Source organism: Coenobita brevimanus, chromosome 102, assembly GCF_032717465.1.
Source record: "Coenobita brevimanus isolate Jiangsu-jjx chromosome 102, ASM3271746v2, whole genome shotgun sequence".
Lineage (NCBI taxonomy): Eukaryota > Metazoa > Arthropoda > Malacostraca > Decapoda > Coenobitidae > Coenobita > Coenobita brevimanus.
The window spans coordinates 18,462,462-18,488,775 of NC_137055.1; the positions used below are offsets into that span (position 1 = coordinate 18,462,462).

General features: G+C 41.3%; 1 protein-coding gene across 1 annotated transcript in view; it reads right to left on the bottom strand.

Moving 5' to 3' along the window:
• Positions 1-5,622: 5,622 nt before the first annotated feature.
• Positions 5,623-26,314, bottom strand: part of LOC145415408 (UDP-glucosyltransferase 2-like) — a 131,718-nt gene continuing 111,026 nt past the window's right edge. The window contains exons 10-11 of the mRNA XM_080284691.1: positions 5,831-5,910; positions 5,623-5,645 (exon numbers count right to left, since the gene is read on the bottom strand). Coding sequence (XP_080140817.1) covers positions 5,623-5,645; positions 5,831-5,910 — 103 coding nt within the window. The remainder of the gene's footprint in view (positions 5,646-5,830; positions 5,911-26,314) is intronic.

Below are 26,314 nucleotides of genomic sequence, written 5' to 3' on the forward strand. Positions count from 1 at the left end.
CAGTCATATTAGGTGGCAGAAACATGCACCTAATCCAGCCATTCTCAGCCACCAAGTCCTTGTTGCATGGGTGGGCAGGTGCATTGTCGAGGAGAAGGAGGGCCTTTACCTGGTCGCGCGGGATTCCGAGTGTCTTCATCTGGTAATGTATGACCTCCTTGACGAAGTGGCAGTGGAACCAGTCTTTGAAGATCTGGGCTGTAAACCATGCCTTCAAAGAATGGTACCAGACGACAGGAAGGACATCCATCATCCCACAAAGACACTGAGGCTGCTTTGCACGGCCAAGAATAACGGACTTAAGCTGGTGCATGCCGTTAGCATTGCACAACACAAAGCAGATATCCGTTGCTTGGAGAGCTTGTGGCCAGGTACACGCTCCTCTGTCTCCTCGGCTAGAGTGTTTGTTGGCAAAGAGCGATAGAAAAAACCAGTTTCGTCAGCATTGTAGACTTGACCGAGAGTGAGGCCCTCCCTGTCGATCAAGCCCTTCACCTTGTGCCGAAACTCATCAACTCCATCCTCGTTAGCGTCCAAAGCTTCACCATGAGCTTTACGGTTGGTAAGGCCATGCCATAACTTGAACGCGAAGAGCCAACCCTTGGATGCCTTGAAGTCTAGGGGTCGTGAAGCCTGGCAAACTTCTCAGTAGCAGCCTTCAGCTCCGTACCACGTACCATCACACCAGGAGCATGTTGCTGTCGAGACCAAATCAACGTGGAGCAGTCGATTTCAGCAAACTTGGGAGTAAACATCACCTTCCTCTCCACGTTGCGTTTGCTTCTCGACAAGAAGTCAGCTGTGTACTGCATGAGTTTGTCTCGGGATCTCTTGATATCAAACAAAGTAGATCGGACCAAGTTGAACTCACGGAGGATGCCGGAAGAAGACCACCCCACATCTACTTTCTCCAATATCTCCCGTTTCTTCTCCAGAGTCAACACCACTCTCTCCCTCTTCTCAGGTGGTGGGGCCATCATCACACACACTAATAAGAGGCACGAGAGCAGCAGGAGTGCCTGCAGCAGGTAAGGAACCACCACAAAAGCGAGCACGTAGGCAGCCATGACGATGAGCGTGCACTCGCGCCGAGAGACAGGCGGAAAGTGGGGAGGATGCAGGGGCGCTCTATTGGACGTTGGAGGAAAGACGTGCCACAACAAAGCTGTCCCGCGCCACGCGCGCCAAGTTCAAATTACGGGCGGAAATTTTTTTTTTTCCATTTTTTTGCAGTTTTTGGACCATTTTGGGAATATTGGATCCCGGGACAATTATGTCCAGTTAGTGGGGATGTTCGGATATTGGGCGTTCGGATATTAGAGGGATATATATATATATATATATATATATATATATATATATCATCTTATCATCTGTTCGTGTGTCCACTGCAAGCCCAGCCTATCCCGACCGAAGTGGGGACGATACAACCAATGTATCTCTACCAAGTGGCTTAGGCTGTCTAGTAGACATTGTATGTAGGGTGAGAACGCTTGTAAGTGTCATTGTAGTGTTGGAGTGGCTTTGGATATGTGTGTGTACTCTGTGAACCAAGTGTAATCGGTGTGCGCAATCGATTGGGTGCAAGCATACTTTACAGTATGCGACACTGGTTCAACCACATCACCCCTTGTGTCCGCCAATGCAGTATGTGGCCTGAAGATTGCTCCCAAAGTTTATTACCCTGGCGGGACACGAACACTCATTCTTCAGTGTACGAAAATGCACACTTTACCACTGTACCACAGAGGCTCATATATATATATATATATGAATGTATGTATGTATGTTCATTTTTGCTCACATTCTGTTGTGGTGTGTTTCGAGAGAGAGAGAGAGAGAGAGAGAGAGAGAGAGAGAGAGAGAGCAACGGAGGGAAGAAAGGGGTTTAGGAGTAGCAGGTATGGACAGGTGGATCTTGCGACCTGTGATTCCCTTCAGCCCTCCTTGAAAATCCCCTGGGACGTGAATGCAGTGTGAGCCTCTTGGTTGCCTTTCATTTTAACTTCCCTCTTCCTTATGTATTATAAAACTTATCTCTACATCAAATCCTTTATCAATACCCCTCTTATGTTTCCTTTTTTCGCTTGAGAGAGAGAGAGAGAGAGAGAGAGAGAGAGAGAGAGAATTATTGTATTGTTTATCGCAGATATTGTACAGAGTATAAATAAGAGGATGAGAGCATTGAGTCAGGGCAAGACACGATCTGATTCAGTCTGAACTGTGTGTGTGTGTGTGTGTGTGTGTGTGTGGGTGTGTGTGGGTCAGCCCACCAGCCAATCATAGTGGACAGTAGGTGGAGCGATTTTGACTTCAATCCCAGAGGTGGGGCATTTATCTTCAAACCAACTTGGACAGAGTATAGTAATCAGGTCAGTAGACCAGAAAGCCAGAATTTGTCCTTTCCATACATTACCAAGGCCAAAAAAAGGAACATCTCACCTACTGTAACTGAGTAATCATACCGCAGTGAGTGCCTTCTCATTGTCCCCTCGTGTTCACTTTCACGGCGCATGCTCCTGGCGAAGGTGTTTGTCTCTTCCACTTTATGCTCCACAAAAGGCTCAGAGAAATAAAGATGGAAGAAATCCACCCTGTGGGAGCCTTCATGGATGTGTGGAGCAATGCAGCCAGACTGCCACTCCTCTGTGAAGGGGTGAATTCTTGGTATAAAATCACTTCCATCCTTCCAGAACCACGACACATCACTGTCTCCAGCCTCATCTCCATCGTCGCCTTTGTCAGGGTGTGGAGGAGAGGGTGGTGGGGGTGGTTGTGGAGGTGGAGAGTAGTGCCCTTCCCCACTCACGGTCATTTTTCCTTTCCTATTTCCTTTCCCCTTCCCCTTCCCTCTTTTCCCTTTCTCCACATCATGGGGCTGTGGGAAGGGAGCACGGGAATACTGTGGGGTGAAAGAGGTACTTGGGAGTGGCTCTTCCTCACCTGCCCGCCGCCCAGGTGCACCACGTGCTCGCCTGGGAGCTCCTGCCTGCCACCACCGCTTTCACTTTCAACACCATTCACTCCTGCCCCTTCATTTCCGCCTTCCCCAGACAAAACAACAGGCTCATACCTTACTCGCCTCCTCGCTCCTTCTGCTCCACGCGGCAAGATCCGTTCCGACCCCAATCACGTGGGAACACCACATCCACCTGCTCTGTCCTCATCCTTGTCCCCGTCCTACCCTTTGTGCACAGGATTGAGAGAGGTGCGTGCACGTCCTTGTGGTCTAGCCTGGCCTTCCCCTGCATGACATGTTACATACCGGCACTTCCTTGGCGATGTTATCTCCTAGTCACTAGTGCTCGTCTCCTTGTCAGGCAGCACATAGTCTATGTCAAGGACATCGTCAACTGGAGAATCACTTTCGTCAGTGCAGACCTCGGCTGGATATGCATCCAGGACGGCTTGGATTTCCTCATCAGAGACCGTGGCGTGCCATGTCTGTCCTGGGTAACTGCTACTAGATGAATGGCCGAGTCCAAAGTGCACGTAGGTCACGCGGGGTCGGGGAGTGTCCCAACCTGACAGCAGGTAGAGGAAGGTGTCACTCGCATACGCACCAAAAATCACGTGCAAAATATGAAAAAAGTGCAAATGACGGATCTTGTAATTGCAAACCATATATATACACTGTGGGTACTGAGTGTGCAAAAAAGTTGCAGCATGCATCGTACGTTGTGGGTATGGGGCGGGTCAATAAAAGTTAAAGTATTTGCCTAATTGGTTGTTAGCAGAGAAACGGAGTTCTTGAATAAAAAGAAAGCTTATCAAACCTATGTGCCACTTTAGTATTCAGGCTAGAGAAGGCAGAAAGTTTATATTCCTTAGAAAAAATTATTTACAAATATGAGAAAGTCAGAGACACAGTGAGATAGGAACACCAACATAATGATTCAAAAAGGATTAATAATCCAGCGGCTTGTGAAAAATAATTCACGTTTTTAGCAGAAGAAAGAGGAACGGATACATGTCAGCGGAGAACAGAGGGGAAAAAGGAAGTAGAGGAGAGAGTTTTACCAAGATGCCAAAAGGAACAAGATTATTAAGAGTAGGAGAATTATTTGCATTTAGTAAGGTTGCAGCTATGTGTGGTAAAGAAAATAATAGACTATGTGCAGTCATCTCTCTCTCTATCTCTCTATGCATACGGAGAGAGAGAGAGAGATACATACATACATACATACATATGTACATACATATACATACCTATAGATAGATAGACAATATATATATATATATATATATATATATATATATATATATATATATATATATATATATACTGTATATATATATATATATATATATATATATATATATATATATATATATATATATATATATATATATATATATATATATATATATATATATATATATACTGTATATATATATATATTAGGCTGGCCCGTATATTGGCCCTCCAAAAAAAATTAGTTATTTTTTTCGCTCTCACCCTCCAGTTCAATACTATGTCATTAGAAAATAACGTTGACAAAATTTCAGAGACATGCGATGATATTTAGGGTATGCTCAAAGACGTTATATTTTTGTCTCTATGTTGCCTTATGCGATGAATCGGTTATACATTACTTTTTTTTTTTCTTCCACAGATATATAAATAAACAGAATGGCAGGTCCGTCTCAAAAAAGAAATACTATCTATCTTCTTGAGTACTCCCAGGACAGTTTATCTGGAGCTAAATTGCCAAGTAATGGGGATGTCATGAGATTCTACCTTCATCTCCTTCAGTCAACAAAAAATAAACACAAAGCTGCGCAGTCCACTATAGCTGAGGTTGAAACTTTTTGGAATAAAGTAAGAATTCCCATAAGACCAATTCAACATGCTGTAAAGCAACTAGAAAATTTGATGAAGAAATGGGAGCTTTTAAAAAAGAATAAATCTCGGAAGACGGAAATGCAGAAGAAGAAGGAAGAAGAGCTCAAGTCCTGCTTCAGTGACCTATTTAATATCGCTCATCAAGATGCCTTGTTGCTAATGACAATTGAGGAGGATAAAGCATTCCTATTGGCACAAAGAGAGAAAGGCAGGAAGGGATCCATGGTTGGAATAGATATGACTCTTGCTAAGAAGGAAGAGGAAATTACAAAGAAGCAAACTCGAGAAAATATGCTTAGGAAGATAAATGAAATGGACATGCAAGCATTAGACAGAAACGTTGTCTTGGAGTCATCTTCATCTTCAACATCTGGGGATAGTGAAGATTATGATGGAGAAGATTTCACACTCAGACTATCTCCCCAAAAGAGAGGACGGAAAAACATTCTTCATCCAGAAGTTCTTTCATCGTTGGACCGTACTAAGACAAGTGATCGTGATGCTGCCAAATCGAAGGTCTTCTTCACTTCTCTGGGAATTGAAGCCGACTTTCTCAATGATGATCCACAGTCCTGGAATAAGAACCCAAAGTACATTGAAGCAGAAGCAGTAGTTAGAGATCTCCGGGTTGTTAATAACACAGCAGAACGAGGAATTGCATTGATTCAGGGATTCAGTGGACTCCTTACCAAGAATGAAGAGCAAACTCAATTTGCTCTTCAAGTTGTACAGGAACATCGAAAGAAATACCCCAATTGCAAGAAGGATACACTCTTCTAGGGCACCCTGACATCTACACCTGCAAGCCAATGAACAAGTACTTTATTGTTTTAATTAGGTTTATTTTCTTTATTCCATATTTAACATTATATAGTTTCTTTAGCCACTAAAAATCCTTCCTTAACTATATACCATGTCCTTAAAAAAAAAAAAAAAAAATGGGGCTTTGCAAATGTGATATTATTATCTGTATATTTGCCCAACTCAAGTCGCCATGCTTGAGTCCCATTGCCGCGTAACTACGTTGGGCTGATGTTCCAGGGTAGCGGTCATACCCATTGAATCTGTGAAAAATGTAAAACTGTCTGTTGTCTAATTTATATTACTAACCAGTATTTCTTACTATTTAAACCAAATGCTTTTTACTTGAAAAATGGTCTCGAACTAACAATCATGGATTTTAGTGGCTGAAGAAGAGTTATGAATTATTAAAACTCTTTGAGCACACCCTAAATAATTCTTAAACACAATGAAATTTTGCTCAATAAATATTTATAATATTTAATATCAAACCACACTATGATAAAAAAAAAACAAAGATAGTGACAAAATCAGCGCCACCCTAATATATATATATATATATATATATATATATATATATATATATATATATATATATAATTTCCTGTGGCACCCCACGAGATGCATAGGGCCTCGATCAACTCTCTCCACCAATATTTGTCTCTTGCCATCTCCTTCAGGTCCCACCAACACTCCTCTACTGCCTCCCTTTTCATTGTCCTCAACCAGGTTTCCCTAGGCCTACCTCTCCCTCTTCTTCCTCTAGCAGGCCACCCTGGCACATCCTGTATTAAAGTGCCTTCTTTTCTATATATGTGCCCCAGCCATTTCCAGGGAGATAGACTCACATATTCATCAACTGATTCCACTCTCGTAATATGCCTTACTCTTTCATTTGTAATTCTGACTTGCCACTTTACCCCAAGAATCCTTCTCAGTATTTTATTCTCAAATCCTAATACTTTTTGATCTGTTGCAATTGTACTGTGCTATGACTCATGCCTATAAATTAAAATTGGTCTAACCATGGACTTGTAAATTTTCTCTTAAGTATGCACCGGAAGCATATTATTATTCCAGACCGATTTCAACACTCCAAAAGGTCACCAAGCCTGTCTATTCCTCTCCTCAATTTCGTTGTTTAATGATCCAATAGATGATACAATCGTTCCCAGATATTTAAAATTTTCTACATTCTTCACCACATTATTTCCAATTACTCAATCGATTTGGTTCTCCACGCTCATAGTAATAATTTCAGTCTTTCCACAATTTATTACTGATCCAACTTTTTCTCCTTCCTTCACCAGACAATCAAGCACCCTCTGCATCTAGTAAATACTTCCGCAAATCAGTACAATATCATCAGCATAGTCCAAATCCATCAGCCTCTTATTTTCTATCCAGTTAATTTCTGCACCTGTTCTCCTTGCAACCGTTCTCTTAACATAATCCACCACCAAAACAAACAGCAAAGGTGAAAGAACTCCTCCTTGAATCACTCCTGACCTAACTTTAAATGGATCACTCAAAGAACCACCCACCATTACCTTACAAATTGTACCTTCACGCAGGCTTCTAATAATATTTACAAACTTTTCTGGTATACCATAGAATCTCATAATTTTCAACATAGCTCCACGTGAAACACTATCAAACGTCTTTTCAAAATCAACAAAACACATACTAAGTGGCATTTTCATTTCATTAGCTTGTTGCATTAGATGCCTTACAATAAAATTTCATCATTACAACCTTGACCCTTTCTAAATCCCTCTTATGCTTCTCTAAACATTTCATCAATTACTGGCTTTATTCTGTTCAACAAGATTTTAGAAAAGACTTTTGCAACTACGGGTGTCAAAGTTATCCTCCAATTTCCACATAAACTTAAATCTCCCTTTTTGGTATTTTTATAATCACTCCATTTTTCCACTTCTGAAATTCAACTATTATCCCAAGCCACATTATAAAGTTTTAAAAGCACATTCATCAACTCATCATTTTCCACCTTAAGCATTTCAGGAAATATTCCTCTCCTGTGGCCTTAAAATTCTTTAACTCCTTTACAGATTTTGCTACCTCTTCCAATGTTATATCCCCTGTTTCTATCTGCAAATCTCTCTCGGCTGGTAAAATGTCCTCTTCAGCTGGGATTGGTCAATTTATAATAGATTCAATTTATAATATATCCAAATCTTTAGTCATCAAGTTACCATTTCTGTATTGTACAGGTATTTCCTTCCTTCTTTTTTCAGTCCCAGTTAACTCTTTTATGGCCTGATACGCAGCTCTTGTGCTCTGACCGTCATATAAATAAAGAAAGAGAGAGAGATCGTTTCGTTTTCGTTTCGTTTCGTTTCGTTTCGTTTTTAAAGGCTCCAACATGCTTGCATGCGTCGGCCTTGGTCACCTAATGGCGGCTCTCCACGCTGCACGATCCATTGCAGCCTCCCTGTTCAGTCCCTTAACCCTAAGGTCACACTTAATGACCTCGTCCCATGTCTTTCTCGGTCTGCCCCTCATAACCCCACCCCCAATATTAACACTTCTCACCTTCCTCACCCAATTATCATCCCCCATCCTCTCCACATGTCCAAACCACCTCAATCTACCTCTCCTCATCACAACACCAATACACTCCAGTCCCATCCTACCTCTCAACTCTTCCATTGTAAACCCAGCCCCTCCAGGCCTTGGACGCAGGGACGCACTGCACATCCACCTAATCATTGTCATTTCTGTACGTCTGAGCCGGCGAATGTCTTCCTCCTTCACTGCCCAGGTCTCACTGCCATACAGCATTACAGTCCTAACACATGCTGCATACAAAGACCCCTTAGCACGTAGGGAGAGCCCTCTCAATGTCAGGAGAGGCAAGAGCTCCCTGAACTTCTTCCAACCACTTCTCACCCTAGCCACAGAGCTAGCTCCAGCCCCACCTCCAGCACACAACATGTCTCCCAAATAACAAAACTCTTCCACACACTCAAGAGATTCACCAGCAAGTTCAATCCTTTCACGTCTGACGATCTCCACCTGCTCACCCCGGCACGCCTTACACATAAAATCAGCATTATCTCGCAGTCTACCTCTGATACCACTACATCTCTTATGCACCCATTTATCACACACACCGCACAAGATGGAATTACTTCCCACGCCCTTGTGGCAAACTGCACAGGGCCACTCTCCCTCGTCTTTGACAGTACCTCCACCAACCCTAGATATCATCACTTTTGTTTTATCTGCATTTACCCTTAAACCCTTTTGCCCCATAATATCTCTCAACTTCCTAAACCTTTCCTCCACCTCCCTTTCATTCTCTGCAATCAACATCAAATCATCAGCATACAACAACTCCCACGGAGTCCGTTTCTAAAGTCACGTGAAAGGGCTTCAAGTACCATGATAAACAACATGGGACTCAAGACTGACCCTTGATGCACACCAACATTCACGGAAAACTCATCACTCAAATCTCCATTCACTCTCACCTGGGTGTGAGCACCCACATACATGGCCATAACCACCCTAACCAGCCACTCCTCCAAGCCAAGCTTTCTCATTGCCCACTTCACCACCTCTAGGGACTCTGTCAAAGGCCTTTTCCAAATCAACAAAAACAAAATAAAGATCCCTTCTCCTACCAATATATTTTTCCTGAAGCTGTCGAACAATGAATATGGCATCAGTGGTCCCCCTACCTGGCATAAACCCAAACTGCATCTCATCAATATTCACTCTTTCTCTAATCATACCTTCTAAAACTCTCTCCATTACCTTCATTATCTGATCTAAAAGCTTTATACCTCTATAATTTCCTCTTTCCAGGGCATCACCCTTCCCTTTATACACATTTACAATTACACTCTTCAGCCAATCATCTGGGACAACACACTCATAAATAATCCTGTTTATCAGGTCAGTGACTAAACTCACCCCTATATCGCCTGAGGCCTTCAACATTTCGGCAGTCAACCCAGACACACCTGCTGCCTTCCCCACCCTCATCCTGCCTATTGCCTCACTCACAGTAGCAGTATCAATCAAAGGCCAAGGGCCAGACACTGGATCTGCTGGCTCCAAACCTTCCCTGTCCCAGTCAAACTCCTCATTCAACAACCGGTTATAATGCTCTCTCCATGCATCTTTAATATCCTCACTGTTCACCACTACCCTTCCTTCATCATTCTTCACACACTGCTCACCTATGATATCCCGATTATCCCTCTTCACCTGACTTGCCACCCTAAATATATTTTTTCTTTCCCCATGATTGAGGTTATCAAGTAATTGTCTCTGTGACTCAGACTTTGCCCTATATACCTCTCTCTCCTAGCCCTACGCTTGGCAGCCAAATATTCCTCTTTGCTACCACCCTTCTTCCATTCCCGGAAAAGCCTTCTTTTCTCCTTAATTGCAGCTTCTACACCCTCATCGCACCACCAAGTTACTTTATGTCTTGGTGGTCCTCTTGTCCAGCCGCATGTTACATCAGTAACTCTCAAGAAATTGTTCTTGAGGGCTCTGTACTGTTCATTAACGCCTCTGTCTACAGCTCCCTGTTCAGCCACCACTCTCCTCAACTCGCTATAGAAGGCATCCCTTACTACTTGGTTTTTCAGCTTCCATATTTTCCTCCTAGGTACATAAGTCCTCTTTTTCATCACTTGTTCTTTAAGCACCATATCACAAATCAATAGTTTGTGCTGCACACACTCCTCACTTCCTATAACTTTAACATCCCTCACTAACCTCCTATCGGCCCTCCTAACCAGAAAATAATCTATCTGACTGCTATTTCCCCCAGACTCATACGTAATTAACCTACTGTCTCTTTTCCTAAAATATGTGTTGCACACAATCATGTCCGTTGCCTCCCCAAACTCGAGTATCCTTTCCCCTTCTGCATTCCTTAGACCATATGCACATCCCCCATGCACGCCTTCATAACCTTGTGCTCCTTCACCTACATGACCATTTAAGTCCCCTCCCAAAATCACTATCTCATCATCCCGCATACCTGCAGAGATGCAGAGACGCAGGAGTATATGGACAGAGAGATATATAAAGAGATAAATAGAGACATATATATATATATATATATATATATATATATATATATATATATACATAATCTCATCAGCCGTTTGAGTGTCCACTGCAGGACCGGCCTACCCCGACCGAAGTGGGGACGATACAGCCAATGTATCTCAACCAAGTGGCTTAGGTTGTCTGGTAGAGACTGCATGTAGGGTGAGAAGTGCTTGTAAGTGTAACTGTTGTGTTTGAGTGGCTTTAGATGTGTGGGTAGTCTGTGAACCAAGTGTAATTGACCCACGCAAGCCAACTGGGCGCAAACATACTTTACAGTATGTGACACTGGTTCAACCACAGCACCCCTTGTGTCCGCCAATGCAGTATGTGGCATGAAGAACGCTCCCAAAGTTTGTTACCCTGGCGGGGCGCGAACCCTCGTTCTTCAGTGTATATATATATATATATATATATATATATATATATATATATATATATACTATATATATATATATATATATATATATATATATATATATATATATATATATATATATATATATACACAGTATAAATATCAGAGATGGGCATAGCAAACGAAAATTTCAATTCCGGATTGCATAACATAAGACTAAAAAAATCGCCCGCTGCTACTGCAAATCCGCAAATTTCTTTAAATTTGCAGTTCTGCAAATGCAAAACGCAAATGCAAAATTTTTGGTATAAAATTATCGTTATAGTAAAACTATAATACATATTGCAGATATTATTATTAGTATATCAGACGGTTTTACTACAAAAGAAGAGTAAATCCTTTACTGTTATCTATGAATTAAATTATTACACTTCACAGCTCACATTTGACAGGTTGACACACCAATCCACCTCTGTTCCTTGACACTAACCTCCACAGCCCTTATTCCTTAGTCACAATCAGACCTCTCCAAATACTGAGACATCCCTGACATACAGTATTATGTATATTGATATGCAAAGGGAGAAGTGGTTGTCTGGTAAGAAAAATGGTAAAATTGTGTTCAGTTTCATTTCGTATGTTTCTTGTTTAATCTGTTTTGAATGTAATGATTTTTGCTGAGACAGAAATACTGGCACTGGCAATGCTATAAATCTGACAAATTTGAAATACAGACTAAAGCTTACATTCTAGGTGGCCTGGGAGGTTTTGCGGCACATCTTTGCACGTTTTTTTATTATGAGCTTGTATAATAAACAAGCCTACCTAGTTTCGATATAGTTTTCATCAGTACCATACATTAAGTGTCTAAGAATCCGGAAAATAAATTGATACTCAATTAGGCTTTATATTTTTCTTTATTTATTTTGATCTTTGTTGGCTTTTATCCTTAGATTCTTATTCCTTACTCTTCACCCTGAAAGCTCATACAGTATATCATGAAGATATGACGATGTTTTGGTATATTATTTACTCATACAATGCTAGCGATGTAGAGCTACATCCCCTTAAAAAACGCCGGTGACGTAAATTTACATCCTGCAGCACTGACAAGTCACTGGGAGGCCCTCAGGCAGTACTTCTTTGATTTCCCCTGGAGTGATTATTGCTTCCATGGCAGGGAGCCATCTGAGTGTGCCTTGCACATTACGGAGGTTATTCTCTTGGGCATGGAAGCATACATTCCTTTCCCATATCCTTTGACTCATGCAAGAAAGCCTTGGTTTAATCATGTTTATTCTAATGCTGTCCTCAACAAGGAGAGGGCCTATAAAATGTACCGGAGCTAACCCACCCTTGAATCACATCTTTTTTATGTTGCTGCCCGGAATAATGCTAAGTCTGTTCTTCGCTCAGCTAAAAAATAATTTCATCTGTACTAAATGGTCTCAACTCTCCAACTCAAATTTTCCCCACTCCTTCTGGCACCTTGCCAAAAACCTTTCAAACAATTTTAGCTCATCATCCATCCCTCCCCTTTTCTATTCTGATGGCTCTGTAGCTATTTCTTCTACTGATAAAGCAGATCTCTTTGCTCAGACTTTCTCCTCGAACTCCACCTTAGATGATTCCGGTACTGTTCTTCCCTCACTTCCCCCCTCTGACCTCCTCATGGCTGACATTAAAATTTCTTCAGCTGATGCATTTTCTGCCATCACTGGCCTCAATACTAACAAGGCATATGGGCCTGATGGAGTCCCTCCTGTTGTCCTCAAGAACTGTGCTTCTGTGCGTACACCCTGCCTAGATAAACTCTTTCGCCTTCGTCTGTTAACTTGTACCTTTCCTTCTTGCTGGAAGTTTGCTGTCATTCAGCCAGTCCCAAAGAAGGGTGACCATTCCCAACCCTCTTAGTATCATCCTATTGGTTTAACATCCTGTGTCTCAAAAGTTTTCAAGTCTATTCTTAACAGAAAAGTTTTAAAGCATCTTTCCTATCACATCCTTCTTCCTGATCGTCAGTATGGGTTCAGTCAGGGACACTCCACTGGCGATCTTCTCACTTACCTTTCAGACTCCTGGTCATCCTCCTTCCGGGACTTTGGCTAAAGCTTTGCCATTGCAGTTGACATCTCAAAGGCTTTCGATAGAGTCTGGCATAAATCTTTAATTTCCAAACTGCCCTCTTACTGTTTCTATCCTTCTATCTGTGCCTTCATCTATAGCTTCCTTTTTGGTCGTTCTGTAGCTGGTGTTGTAGACGGCCATCGTTCTTCTCCTAGATCTATCAAGAGTGGTACTCCTCAGGCCTCTGTCCTAACACCAATTCTCTTCCTTTTATTCATCAATGATCTAATCTGTTCATCTAATCCTAACCACTCATACACTGATGATTCCACCCTTCACCTTTCCATTCGGTTCCCACAACGTCCATCTCAGCAGTTACTTCAGCAAACAAGGGATGAGGCTATGGCACACCTAATGTCTGACTTGGCTCGTATCTCTGACTGGGGTAAAAGTAATCTTGTTGTTTTTAATGCATCAAAGACTCAACTTTTACACCTATCAACCCATCAAAATCTTCCACAGGAGTACCCACTAATGATCAATAATATCCAGCTCAATCTTGCATCATCCTTGAACATGCTTGGGGTTTCATTCACATGGGACTTATCTTGGAAAGATCATATTGCATCTCTTGTAAAATCTGCTTCCAAGAGATTGGGTGCCGACCCCGTGCCTTCTTTACTACTGCACAGTTGTTGACTTTATACAAGGGTTCTATTCCCCCCTGTTTAGAGTAAAACTCTCATGTGTGGGGAGGCTCTCCACATACAGCTCTTCTCAATATTGTGGAGTCAAAGTCTATTCATCTCATCAACTTTCCTCCTCTTACTGGCTCCCTTCAACCTCTGTCTCTTCGCCGCACCGTTGCCTCTTTATCTCTTTTGTATGGCTACTTCAATGGTCACTGCTCCTCTGAACTGTCTGCTTGCATCCCTTTGCCTCTATGATGGGCGCGTAGCACCCATCTAGCAACAAACTCCATCCCTTTGATGTCCAACTTTCAAATACAAGAGTTAACCGTTACTCCCAGTCCTTCATTTATGCAACAGGTCATCTCTGGAACTGTTTCCCTCTGTCTGTATATCCTACTACCTATGATCTCCAGTCTCTCAAACGCAGTGTGTCAAGGCATTTCGAAATGAATGGATCTTGAGTTTGACTCTCTTTTATATTGTTTTTGTATTTTCTTGGAAGGAATGTTTTTGCGGGCTTAGTCTTTGGTTCCTTCTTCCTCGCATAAAAAGAAAAACTAGAATAAAATGGAAGGTAATATCACATCTCTCTAACTTCAGACATGTCTCTGCTATGCTTACAAAACTGGTTTAGGAGCATGGGAGGCGGGTGAGTCTTCACAGGCTCACAGTTGCTCTGCTCTCTCAGTAACGTTGAAGATTTTGGAGGTCGAGTTGCACCAAAATGACTCGATTTCAACGTACTTTCTGGCTTGGTGATTGCTTTTATTAGTGTCAGGGATCTTATGTTGATGTATGAAGCTCATTTGCTCACAAAAATAATCCAGAATCAGTTCACAAGCTCACAGACCCTCAGCTTTCTTAGTAACCTGTAAGATTTAATTGGTAGAGTGGCACCAGTCTGACTCGATTCAACCAACTTTCTGGCTTTGGTGATTACTTTTATGAGTGCCAGAGATCATATACTGCTGTATTAAGCCCATTTAGCTGGATTTTTTTTTTTTTTTTCCAAAATCGGTTCACAAGCTCACAGCCATTTGCTCTCTCAGTTACCTTGAAGATTTCGGAGGCAGAGTGGCACCAATCTAACTCGATTCAGTTAATTATCTGGCTATAGTGATTACTTTTATTAGGGCCAGTGATCTTATGTTGATGTTTTTAGCCCATTTAGCCAGAAAAAACAAATCCAAAATCGGCCAGCATAGAGCTGTATCAGTTTATTTTCTTGCCCAGGACGGTACGGTTAATCACGAGTGTGAACAATGCCCCCTCTTGACTTACACCCATTTTCATTCCATTCCTAAGAGCTTGATATGAAGCCAGTGAATATGAAAAAGAGATGAATCTGATCTTCAGCCGTTATCTCTCTCTCTCTCTCTCTCTCTCTCTCTTTATATATATATATATATATATATATATATATATATATATATATATATTATCTATTGCCAGACGCCTCAATCCCGTTTGGGGTGGCCACAAACAAATCGCCTCCAAGTCACCCTGTCCCCCGCCATTTCACTCCCCTGCTCCCAACTCACAGCCCCCTCTCTCATATACCTCTCCACCCCATCTCTCCATCTCATCCTCGGCCTCCCCCTCCCTCTTTCCCCCTCCACCTCACTCACATACACTCTCTTCGTCAGTCTTTCCCCCTCCATCCTCTCCACATGGCCAAACCACCTCAGTGTGTTCCTCATAACACTTCCTATCACATCCACATCAACACCACAACGCTCCTTTATATCCTCATTCGTCAGCCTGTCTCTCCATGTGACTCCACAGGCTCCTCTTAAATAACTCATTTCCACGGCTCTCACTCTTGACTTGTGTCCTTCCAACAACGTCCACGCTTCACTTCCGTACGTTAGAGTTGGTATCACAATACTGTCATGTAGTAACTTTTTCACTTCCATGCTCACTTCCCTGTTTCTTATCACTGCTTTCAAAGAACGATGAATCTGATCTTCAGCCGTTATCTCTCTGTCTCTGTCTCTCTCTCTTTATATATATATATATATATATATATATATATATATATATATATATATATATATATATATATATATATATATATATATATATATATACATATATATATATATATATATATATATATATATATATATATATATATATATATATATATATATATACTGTATGTTATATATATGTATCCATCCATCCATCCATCATCTAAGCCCCCCAAAAATGCCCCATGAGGAGCGTAGGAGCCCGGGGCTAGGCATATATATATATATATATATATATATATATATATATATATATATATATATATATGGGGGGACGAATTCCTTTGTGAACAATCCCTTTGATATCAAAGAAAACAATCAACATCGACTTGACATTACTGCGCCATTGCGAAACTGCCAAACCACCTACACATCACATTACAATAGTAAGTGTAGCTCAACAACATGTCCGCTCACAGACACTGCCCAGGCCACACTGACTCAAAGGGGTACTGCTGACTCCTCCTCGTGGCAAAAGGCAAAACTGCAAATGGTTGGCTCCTTCTGTTCAAATTACTGGAACTTTTGGGTGGCACCCCGTGCATATATATATATATATATATATATATGTATATATATATATATATATATATATATATATATATATATATATATATATATATATATATATATGGATGGGGTAATGAAAGAGGTACAAGGTAGGGTAGTGGATGTTGGAGTGGCCCTCGTGAGAGAGGATAGTGTTTGGAAACTCCCTGTACTGTTGTTTGCAGATGATACTGTGTTGTTGAGTGAAGACGAAGGGGAGCTGCAAGGCTTGGTGGATGAGTTTGAGAGAGTGTGTAAGAAACGGAATCTAAAGGTGAATGTAGGGAAGAGTAAAGTGATGGTCTTTGAGAGAGGTGAAGTCAGTGAATGTACAGCGAGGTTGGATGGTGAGGAATTGGAAAATGTGAGTACGTTTAAGTACTTGGGTAGTGTGATGAGTAAGGATGGAGGTTTGGAGGGTGAAGTGCTTGAAAGGGTACAGCAGGGAAGAATGGTTGCTGGTTCTTTGAAAGCAGTGATAAGAGACAGGGAAGTGAGCATGGAAGGGAAAAAGTTACTACATGACAGTATTGTGATACCAACTCTAACGTACGGAAGTGAAGCTTGGACGTTGTTGGAAGGACACAAGTCAAGAATGAGAGCAGTGGAAATGAGTTATTTAAGAGGAGCCTGTGGAGTCACAGGGAGAGACAGGCTGACGAGTGAGGATATAAAGGAGCGTTGTGGTGTTGATGTGGATGTGATAGGAAGAACACACTGAGGTGGTTTGGGCATGTGGAGAGGATGGAGGGTGAAAGACTGACGAAGAGAGTGTATGTGAGTGAGGTGGAGGGGGGAAGAGGGAGGGGGAGGCCGAGGATGAGATGGAGGGATGGGGTGGAGAGGTACATGAGAGAGGGGGGTGTGAGTTGGGAGCAGGGCAGTGAAATGGCGGGGGACAGGGCGACTTGGAGGCGATTTGTTTGCGGCCACCTCAAACGGGATTGAGACGTCTGGCAATATATATATATATATATATATATATATATATATATAGTGGTAGGTGGTGGCGACCATCATCCACTCACTTGATGTAGTGCTGCCTACTTCTTCCTTAGTCTTTATCATTCTTTTTCTGTGCCTGCCCTGCTCTCTTCTTATTTCTCCCATCTTTCCTGTCACTTCTTACTGCTTTTCTTTCCTTTACAGGTGGCTTTACACTGAGTGACAAGTCAAATGGTTTCCTGTAAGCCAAGAAATCATTTACAACGCTGGGTGGTAACCATTTAAGCAAACCATACGTGCTCCCTACGTGTCAACAAGTGTGTTGGTGGAGGGTTAATGCCCCTCTCCATAAAACAAGTAACTCAAAGTCAAACGGCCACCCCTTACGGGATTATGGCGTCTGGCAATATATATATATATATATATATACATATATATATTGTTACATAGCCTATGATTTCATCATCCTTTGTGTAATTTTAACGCACAGTTGCTGCATGTTTGATCACGAGCGTGTTCTGCCTCAGTTCCCCCCTTCTACCGTTATAGTAGAGTAAGTCGTCATTTCTGGAGTTCAGAGCAGGATTTTCAGCTCTTTGTCCCATGGCTTCATTTGCGCGTCCTTCTTACAAGTTGTATCAAGCTCTGCCGGCCCCTATATAATGAGCTCAGTCTCTGCATCATTGCCACTTAGATCTGCTCCTCATTTTGTTCACATCTCTGTCCTCCCCTGTACAGTTATTATTATTGTGAGTTTCTCAGGAAGTCTCCAACCATCTAGCAGCTGTGTAATTTGAGTATGAGTGTTGTTGCATTTTGTTCTTGTACTGTGTAGCATAAGTTTAATTTGTAGGCCTAATGAAGTTTTTATAATTTATGTAAAGGTTCTTTTTGTCAGTCATTTTTGATAATAGTTTGTATCTATAATAATTTATCTGGCATTCACTGAGTATTATCTGGTATCTTATTTTATCAGGGCTGACTTAGATAAATTTACTCTTGCTAATTTCGTGTTAATAGAGGCTATTGCAGTTAACCATATATTTAACCTGTTTATTTGCCATTACATTATCCTTATGAGTCCTGAATGTTTTGTTGTTAGTTTGAGCATTAAACTTTAACTTGTAATTTTACCCAACTCTTTTGTTTTGAACCTGGAACTTTACGGGACAGTAGTGACTCTTAGTATTCTCACTTAAAGTGTACGTTATCTTTCTCTGTTCTGTAACATAAATTTGGCCACCTCTTATCAAGATTTTCAGGATATTATCATAAGGATATTGCTTGATATTTTGTGACTGTTACTTATTAATTATGTCTACTATTACTACACTTGATGAAGCCAAAGATTTTTTGTCAAATGTGCAAACAGTGTGTGATATAGAAAACAGAACAAAGAATGAACTTAAGCTTGTTGCTCAACAATTGGGAATTGCTGTTCGCTCTCATCATTCTAAAGATCAAATTGTTGACATGATTAATGAAAGCTTGTTTAATGTAACTCCTCCAAATGAGCAAACGCAGATTGAATTAGCTAAGTTACAGCTAGCCCTGCAGGAGGCTAAGGCTAAGGAGGCGGAGGCCCGTTCTAAGGAGGTTGAGGCACAAGTTGAAATTGCTAGGATTCAGGCAGACCATGAGTATCGCATGAAACAAGGTGGAACTGGATCATCTAGCTCTGATGATTTTGATGTGGCTAAAAATGTTAAACTTGTCCCTTCTTTTAATGAATCTGATTTAACAAAGTATTTTCAGTTGTTTGAGAGGGTAGCTACAGGTTTTAATTGGCCCAAACAGAATTGGCCAGTACTCCTTCAAACTGTTCTCACCGGTAAAGCTCAAGTAACTTATGCATCTTTGCCTCAGGATCAATCTGATAATTATGATGTAGTTAAGAGCTTGATTCTTAAGGCCTATGAGCTTGTTCCTGAAGCCTATAGAGTAAAATTTAGGACAACTTATAAGCAAGATAAGCAATCCCATGTTGAGTATGCAAAAATCAAAGAAGATCTGTTAGAGCAGTGGTTAAATTCTAAGAATGTGGATTCTGATTTTGACAAATTTAAGCAGATGATTTTGCTGGAGGACTTCAAGAGGTGTATTTATAAAGATGTAAGCCTATATCTTGATGAGAAAAGAATAGATAATTTGTCTGATGCTGCAGTTTTAGCTGATGAGTATGTTCTCACTCACAAGAGATATTCTAGAGAAAAAAGGAAAGCTGAGAGTAAGTGCGTTGCCTCTACTCAGAGTACAGGTAACAAGAAAGAGAATAAGGATGATGTTTCTCAGGAAGTAAATACCAGCTTCACCTCTAGATTTCAGAAAAGTAAATGTACTTATTGTAGTAAGCTTGGTCATACTACGGAGAGATGTTTCAGGAGACAGCGTGATGTGAACGAAAAGGAGTCTTTAAATATTCAGTCAATTGGTCTAGTGTCCACTCTTGAGAGTTCCCAGAATTAACTGAGTTAACTGAACCTGCTTTGAGGGGTAACTTAAATTCTAATGATGGAGTTCCTCTTTTGAGCAGTAACGTGGGTGACACTCTCAAGAGTTCATGTGCTAATTTCCTGTCTGATGGTTTTGTCAGTCCTCTGGACAGTAATGACAGGAAATCAGTTAAAATATATCGTGATACAGGTGCTTTGCCAATCCCTTATGCTGACCAGTGTTCTAGGCTCTAATGTTAATTCCTCTGATGAAACTGTAATCTTACAAGGTGTAGGGAACAATTACTTCTCTGTCCCTCTGTGCAGAGTGAATTTAGAGTCTGGTTTTGTTAATGGTTCCGTTATGGTTGGGTTGGTTGAGACACTCCCAATGTCAGGTGTAACTTTCTTACTTGGAAATGATATTGGTGGAAGTCAAGTGTGTCCAGCTCCTCAGTTGTCTAGTGAGCCAGTGGCTGTGTCCCAGGATTGTGATGTCCCTGATGTGTTCCCTGCATGTGCTGTCACTAGGGCTAAGTCTAAAGTTACTGGTGATTTAGAGGATAATGATGATGATGATGTTATCCTAGCTGACACTTTTCTTGCTAATTTGGACCACTCACCAGATGAGGCAGTACCCCGTAGTGTTGATAATTTGTCTCGTCAAGAGTTGGTTGAGTTGCAGGTTACTGACCCTGAGTTGAAAGGTCTAGCTCACTCTGCTTACAGTGAAGAAGAGTCAGCCGGTGCTTCTACTTGTTATTATGTAAAGTCAGGAGTACTTATGAGGAAGTGGAGACCCCCAACAGCATCAGCCGACTGTGAATGGGAGGTTGTACATCAAGTTGTCATCCCTCGTGTTTGTAGGCAGGATATCATTCGAGTGGCTCATGATTCCAGTTTGGCAGGACACCTTGGAGTGAGGAAGACTGTGGCACGCATTTTGAAACACTTCTACTGGCCAGGTATCTTCAGGGATGTTTCCTGGTATTGTAAGTCTTGTCACACCTGTCAAGTTGTGGGGAAGTGTAATCAGACTGAAAAGGTTGCACCTCTAGTTCCCATTCCTCCTTTTGAGGCGCCTTTCACCCGTGTGTTGGTGGATATTGTGGGCCCTCTTCCTAAGACTTCTTCAGGATTTTCTTATGTGTTGACCCTGATTGATATGGCTACTCGTTATCCTGAAGCCATTCCACTTAGAAATATCTCAGCAAAGAACGTGGTTAAGGAAATGCTAGGGTTCTTCACAAAGTTTGGTCTGCCCAAGGAGGTATAGTCAGACCGAGGAAGTAATTTCATGTCAAATGTTTTCAAGCAGTCTCTGAAAGAGTTGGGCATCACCCAGATCACCTCTTCAGCTTACCATCCCCAGACCCAAGGAGCGTTGGAGAGATATCATCAAACACTCAAATCGATGCTCAAGAAATACTGTTTGGAACATCAGAAAGACTGGGATAAAGGTCTTCCATTCGTTGTGTTTGCCGCAAGAGAATCTCCAAGTGAATCACTGGGCTTCTCACCTTTTGAACTACTGTTTGGCCATGAAGTAAGAGGACCCCTTAAGTTACTCAAGGAATGCTGGCTGTCGGAGGAAGATGACGTCAACCTGCTGGAGTATGTGATGAAGTTCAAAGAACGGCTGTCCACTGCTTTACAGCTGGCGAGAGAGAATTTAGGAGCTGCTCAGGAGAAGATGAAGACTTGGTATGATAAGAAGTCCAGGTTACGCCACTTTCAGCCAGGAGATCAGGTTTTGATTCTGCTACCAGTTCATGGGCAACCTCTTCAAGCCAAGTTTAGTGGTCCGTATTTCGTGGAGAAGAAACTCAGTGATGTCAACTATGTCATCGCCACACCAGATCGTAGAAAGAGCAAGCAACTATGTCACATCAACATGCTAAAGTTATATCACAGGCGGGACGAAAATAATCCAGTCTGCACTGTAGCTGTTCCACCCGAGTCTGCAAGTGAAGCTCTCCCATGCAGTATGAGCCTGAGTGATAGTTTGGGGAAGAATCCTGATATCATGAATGATCTCCAGACTAAGCTTTCTCATCTACCTCCCAAGGAAAGGCAGGAGTGTTCGGCATTACTGCAGGAGTACCCGCAAGTGTTCCATGCCACTCCAGGAAGAACCACTGTGTTGATGCATGATGTCGATGTTGGAGACGCAAAGCCAATTATATTGCCTCCTTACCGTGTGAACCCAGTGAAAGTTCCTCTCATCCAGAAGGAGCTTGGCTACCTGTTGGACCACAAGATGATTGAGCCCTGTCAGAGCGAGTGGAGTTCTCCTGTCACTCTGGTCCCTAAACCAGGTGGGTCACAGCGGCTTTGCATTGACTACAGACGTGTTAATCAGATAACCAAAACAGACACTTACCCTCTCCCTCGTGTGGAAGATTGCATAAACAAGATCGGAAAGGCTAGGTACATAAGTAAGTTTGATTTCTTAAAGGGATACTGGCAAGTACCTATGACTGAACGTGGTAGGGAGATCTCATGTTTTGTAACATTAGGAAAGACATCTGCATGTTCTGTAATGCCATATACAGATTGTTTTAGAGTAATAAGAAATTTCCTTTGTAAATTTCTTTTTTCTTTGTGGGGAGGTGTTACATAGCCTATGATTTCATCATCCTTTGTGTAATTTTAATGCACAGTTGCTGCATGTTTGATCACGAGCGTGTTCTGCCTCAGTTCCCCCCTTCTACCGTTATAGTAGAGTAAGTCGTCATTTCTGGAGTTCAGAGCAGGATTTTCAGCTCTTTGTCCCCATGGCTTCATTTGCGCGTCCTTCTTACAAGTTGTATCAAGCTCTGCCAGCCCCTATATAATGAGCTCAGTCTCTGCATCATTGCCACTTAGATCTGCTCCTCATTTTGTTCACATCTCTGTCCTCCCCTGTACAGTTATTATTATTGTGAGTTTCTCAGGAAGTCTCCAACCATCTAGCAGCTGTGTAATTTGAGTATGAGTGTTGTTGCATTTTGTTCTTGTACTGTGTAGCATAAGTTTAATTTGTAGGCCTAATGAAGTTTTTGTAATTTATGTAAAGGTTCTTTTTGTCAGTCATTTTTGATAATAGTTTGTATCTGTAATAATTTATCTGGCATTCACTGAGTATTATCTGGTATCTTATTTTATCAGGGCTGACTTAGATAAATTTACTCTTGCTAATTTCGTGTTAATAGAGGCTATTGCAGTTAACCATATATTTAACCTGTTTATTTGCCATTACATTATCCTTATGAGTCCTGAATGTTTTGTTGTTAGTTTGAGCATTAAACTTTAACTTGTAATTTTACCTAACTCTTTTGTTTTGAACCTGGAACTTTACGGGACAGTAGTGACTCTTAGTATTCTCACTTAAAGTGTACGTTTTCTTTCTCTGTTCCGTAACAATATATATACACATACATATGTATATATATATATATATATATATATATATATATATATATATATATATATATATATATATATATATATATATACACACACACACACACAGGGTGCTTCCAAAAAGAGTGTTCCTAAATTGGAGAATGAATAGAGTAGGAAAATATAAATTTACTTTACTGTGTGACATTTTGGAAATTTGTCATTTTTACCATGATATTACACATTATATGTTTAATAGGAAGCTCTAGGGGATGAAAACGATCAGTAGCTTACCATCCCCTATATTGTAGTTACTTCATAGCCACCATTTATATATATGTAACTCTTTAGTCTTGCAATATGTAAGTCTTGAGTTTGGTTAAAGTTATTTTGGTAATCGAAGAACAGGAGGAGTTAAAGATGAATACAGGGAGTTGATCTTGATTTATTATCTTCAAAGAAAGTCTAAGTTGAGCAGCGTATGTATTACACAGCGACTTACTATACTATCTAAGTCTGGTCAGACCCCTCTTCTTATTTGATCCCTCCACTACTTGCCAGTTCAATGGCCAGCCCCTTTCTGAGCTCTGATTCCTACAATCTCGTTTAGCAGAGGTCGTGTCATGTGGACTATACTGTTGTGAAACTTCTAGAACACTGTATGTCTGTGTGTATGTACAGCTTCCAGTGCACGTCCAGCATTCCTTCACTTAAGAGTTGCAAGCCTGTTTCCCATTCCCACACCTTGTCTGGTGCTCTGTCTATCTATCTATCGATCTATCCATCATACTATCTATTATGATTTGTATTTATAATATGGAGTTCTGACACCTCAATACATTTGTTTTTTCATACATTTGAGTACACTGATGTATTGTCCACTACAGAATTACAACAGCTGCACGAAATTTCTTTTCCCCCTCATTGAGACAGGCTTAGCCTCAGCGCAGAAGTGATTGGATACACGTTCAGATACCCGTGGTGTGTTCCTTACTTCTCTGCACACCTCTTGAACACTTTGCCACAGTTCCTGATAGTTGTTGACTGGTGTAGCATACACTCTGTTCTTCAGGTGTCCCCAAAGATAAAAGTCAAGTGGAGTTAGGTCGAGTGATCCAAGTGGCCAGTCAGTGGGACCTCCGCTGCCTGTCCACTTGTTAGAGTATATAGCATTAAGGAAATTCCTCGAACCTCGTGCAAAGTGAGGTGGTGCCCCATGCTGGAACCACATTTTCGTATGTGTTCTGAGGGGCACATCTTCAAGTAGTATGGGGAGGTCATCCTGAAGAAATTTGGTGTACACATTGCCCATAAGTCGATGTGGTAGCAAAAATGGTCTGATTAGACAATCACCAAGAATACTGGCCCACACATCGATTGCAAAGTGTTCTTGATGTCCCCGTGTTGTTGTTACATGTGGGTTTTCTGCCGCCCATGTGTGTCTATTATGTTGGTTTAGCATGCCACCTCTTGTGAACACAGCCTCATCACTCCACAAAACATGTGTAAGAAAAACGTTGTTCTAGGTCACATGAATAAGAAGCCACCTACAGAAATCCACTTGCTGGGGATAATCACATTTGGTCAGAGCATGAATGGGCTGGTGATAATATGGGTACCTTGTCTGTTTACAATCCTCCATACAAATAATTGAGCCACACCGAATCGTTCACCAAGTCGACGTGTACTTGTAGATGGTTCATCTCCAATGGCATTGAGAATATCCTCTTCTACATTGAGTAGGTGCTCAGCATGAGATCTTCCTCTGTTTACTGCACATAGATTGAGTGTGCCATATTCCCGTAGTCATCGTTCTACACGGAGGAAAGTGGGCCAAGATGGTTGCCTCCGGTTAGGATATTGCTCACCATACATCCTTACTGCTTCAGCTGCATTTCCTCCTGCTGCTCCCAACATAAGTAACATGTCTGTGTACTTTTCAGGTGTGTATGGTTCCATGTCTGGTGCTGACTAACCCGCCGCATGCCAGGTATTTTCATCCCTATTTTGTCACCCCCGTGACGGCCATTTTTTGACCTTTTTCAATTGGCTAAAATGATAGATTTTGATGTGAAAACAACGAATTTCACCATTAAAATACTCACCAAAGCTCAAAAATGGGTTTTATTGAGTTCTGCATGCCCGTATACAGGTATTCACATTCTCTCACACTCGCCACGTAGGTGAGAGAAAGCCGTTTTCTGTGTAAGGAAGACTCCGGTATTTATGTTGGGAAGGTATAGCAATGTTCAGTACACTTCTCTGATTACTTATTACTTCCATATCTGTCACAATTTGCGTGTCTGTCTCAAAGTGAATGCATTGTCTTACACTTACCTGAAGATAGGTACAATCATACTTCACTATGAACAGTCCTGGCACTTACAAGAAGGTGTTTAGAGCTTGACATCACTACCTACAGTTTTTATACGTACAAGAAAATATTTACAACTTGATTTCACTATGTATAGTCCTTTCACTTACATGAAAATATTTACAACTTGCCTTCACTATGTATAGCACTGGGTGAGACAAACAGGCAGAGTGAGGCAGAGCGAGTGTGAGGGGGGGAGTGAGTGGGTGTATGGCCTTGACTGCCTGGGGCATGATAGAGGAACAGTTAACATACATGCCTGCCTATTTTTACCTGCAAATCTTGAATAATGTGGGCACACTGAATGTTTTAATTTAAAACCGTTTTAAAATGGCACTGGCACTGACTGCAGATTTTTGTTAGACCATTTTAAAACAGCACTGGCACACGGCAGGTTAAGTCCACTGGTACATCCTTCTTTCCCTCACCTTCTCACAGTACCTTCAAATCACGAAGTTTCATTCAAACCCATGAGGCAAACATGATTTGCTGCATCAGGTTCACATTTATGTAGGTTTCGTTAATAGTGTACATTACATCGGTATACACAAAATTATGAAAAAATAAAGGTATTGAGGTGATAGTAAGCTGCTGATCATTTTCATCCCCTAGAGTTTCCTATTAAACATAAATTATGTAATAGCACGGTAAATATGACAAATTCACATAGTAAAGTATATTTATATTTTCCTACTCTATTCATTCTGAAATTTATGAACCCTTTTTTGAAACATTC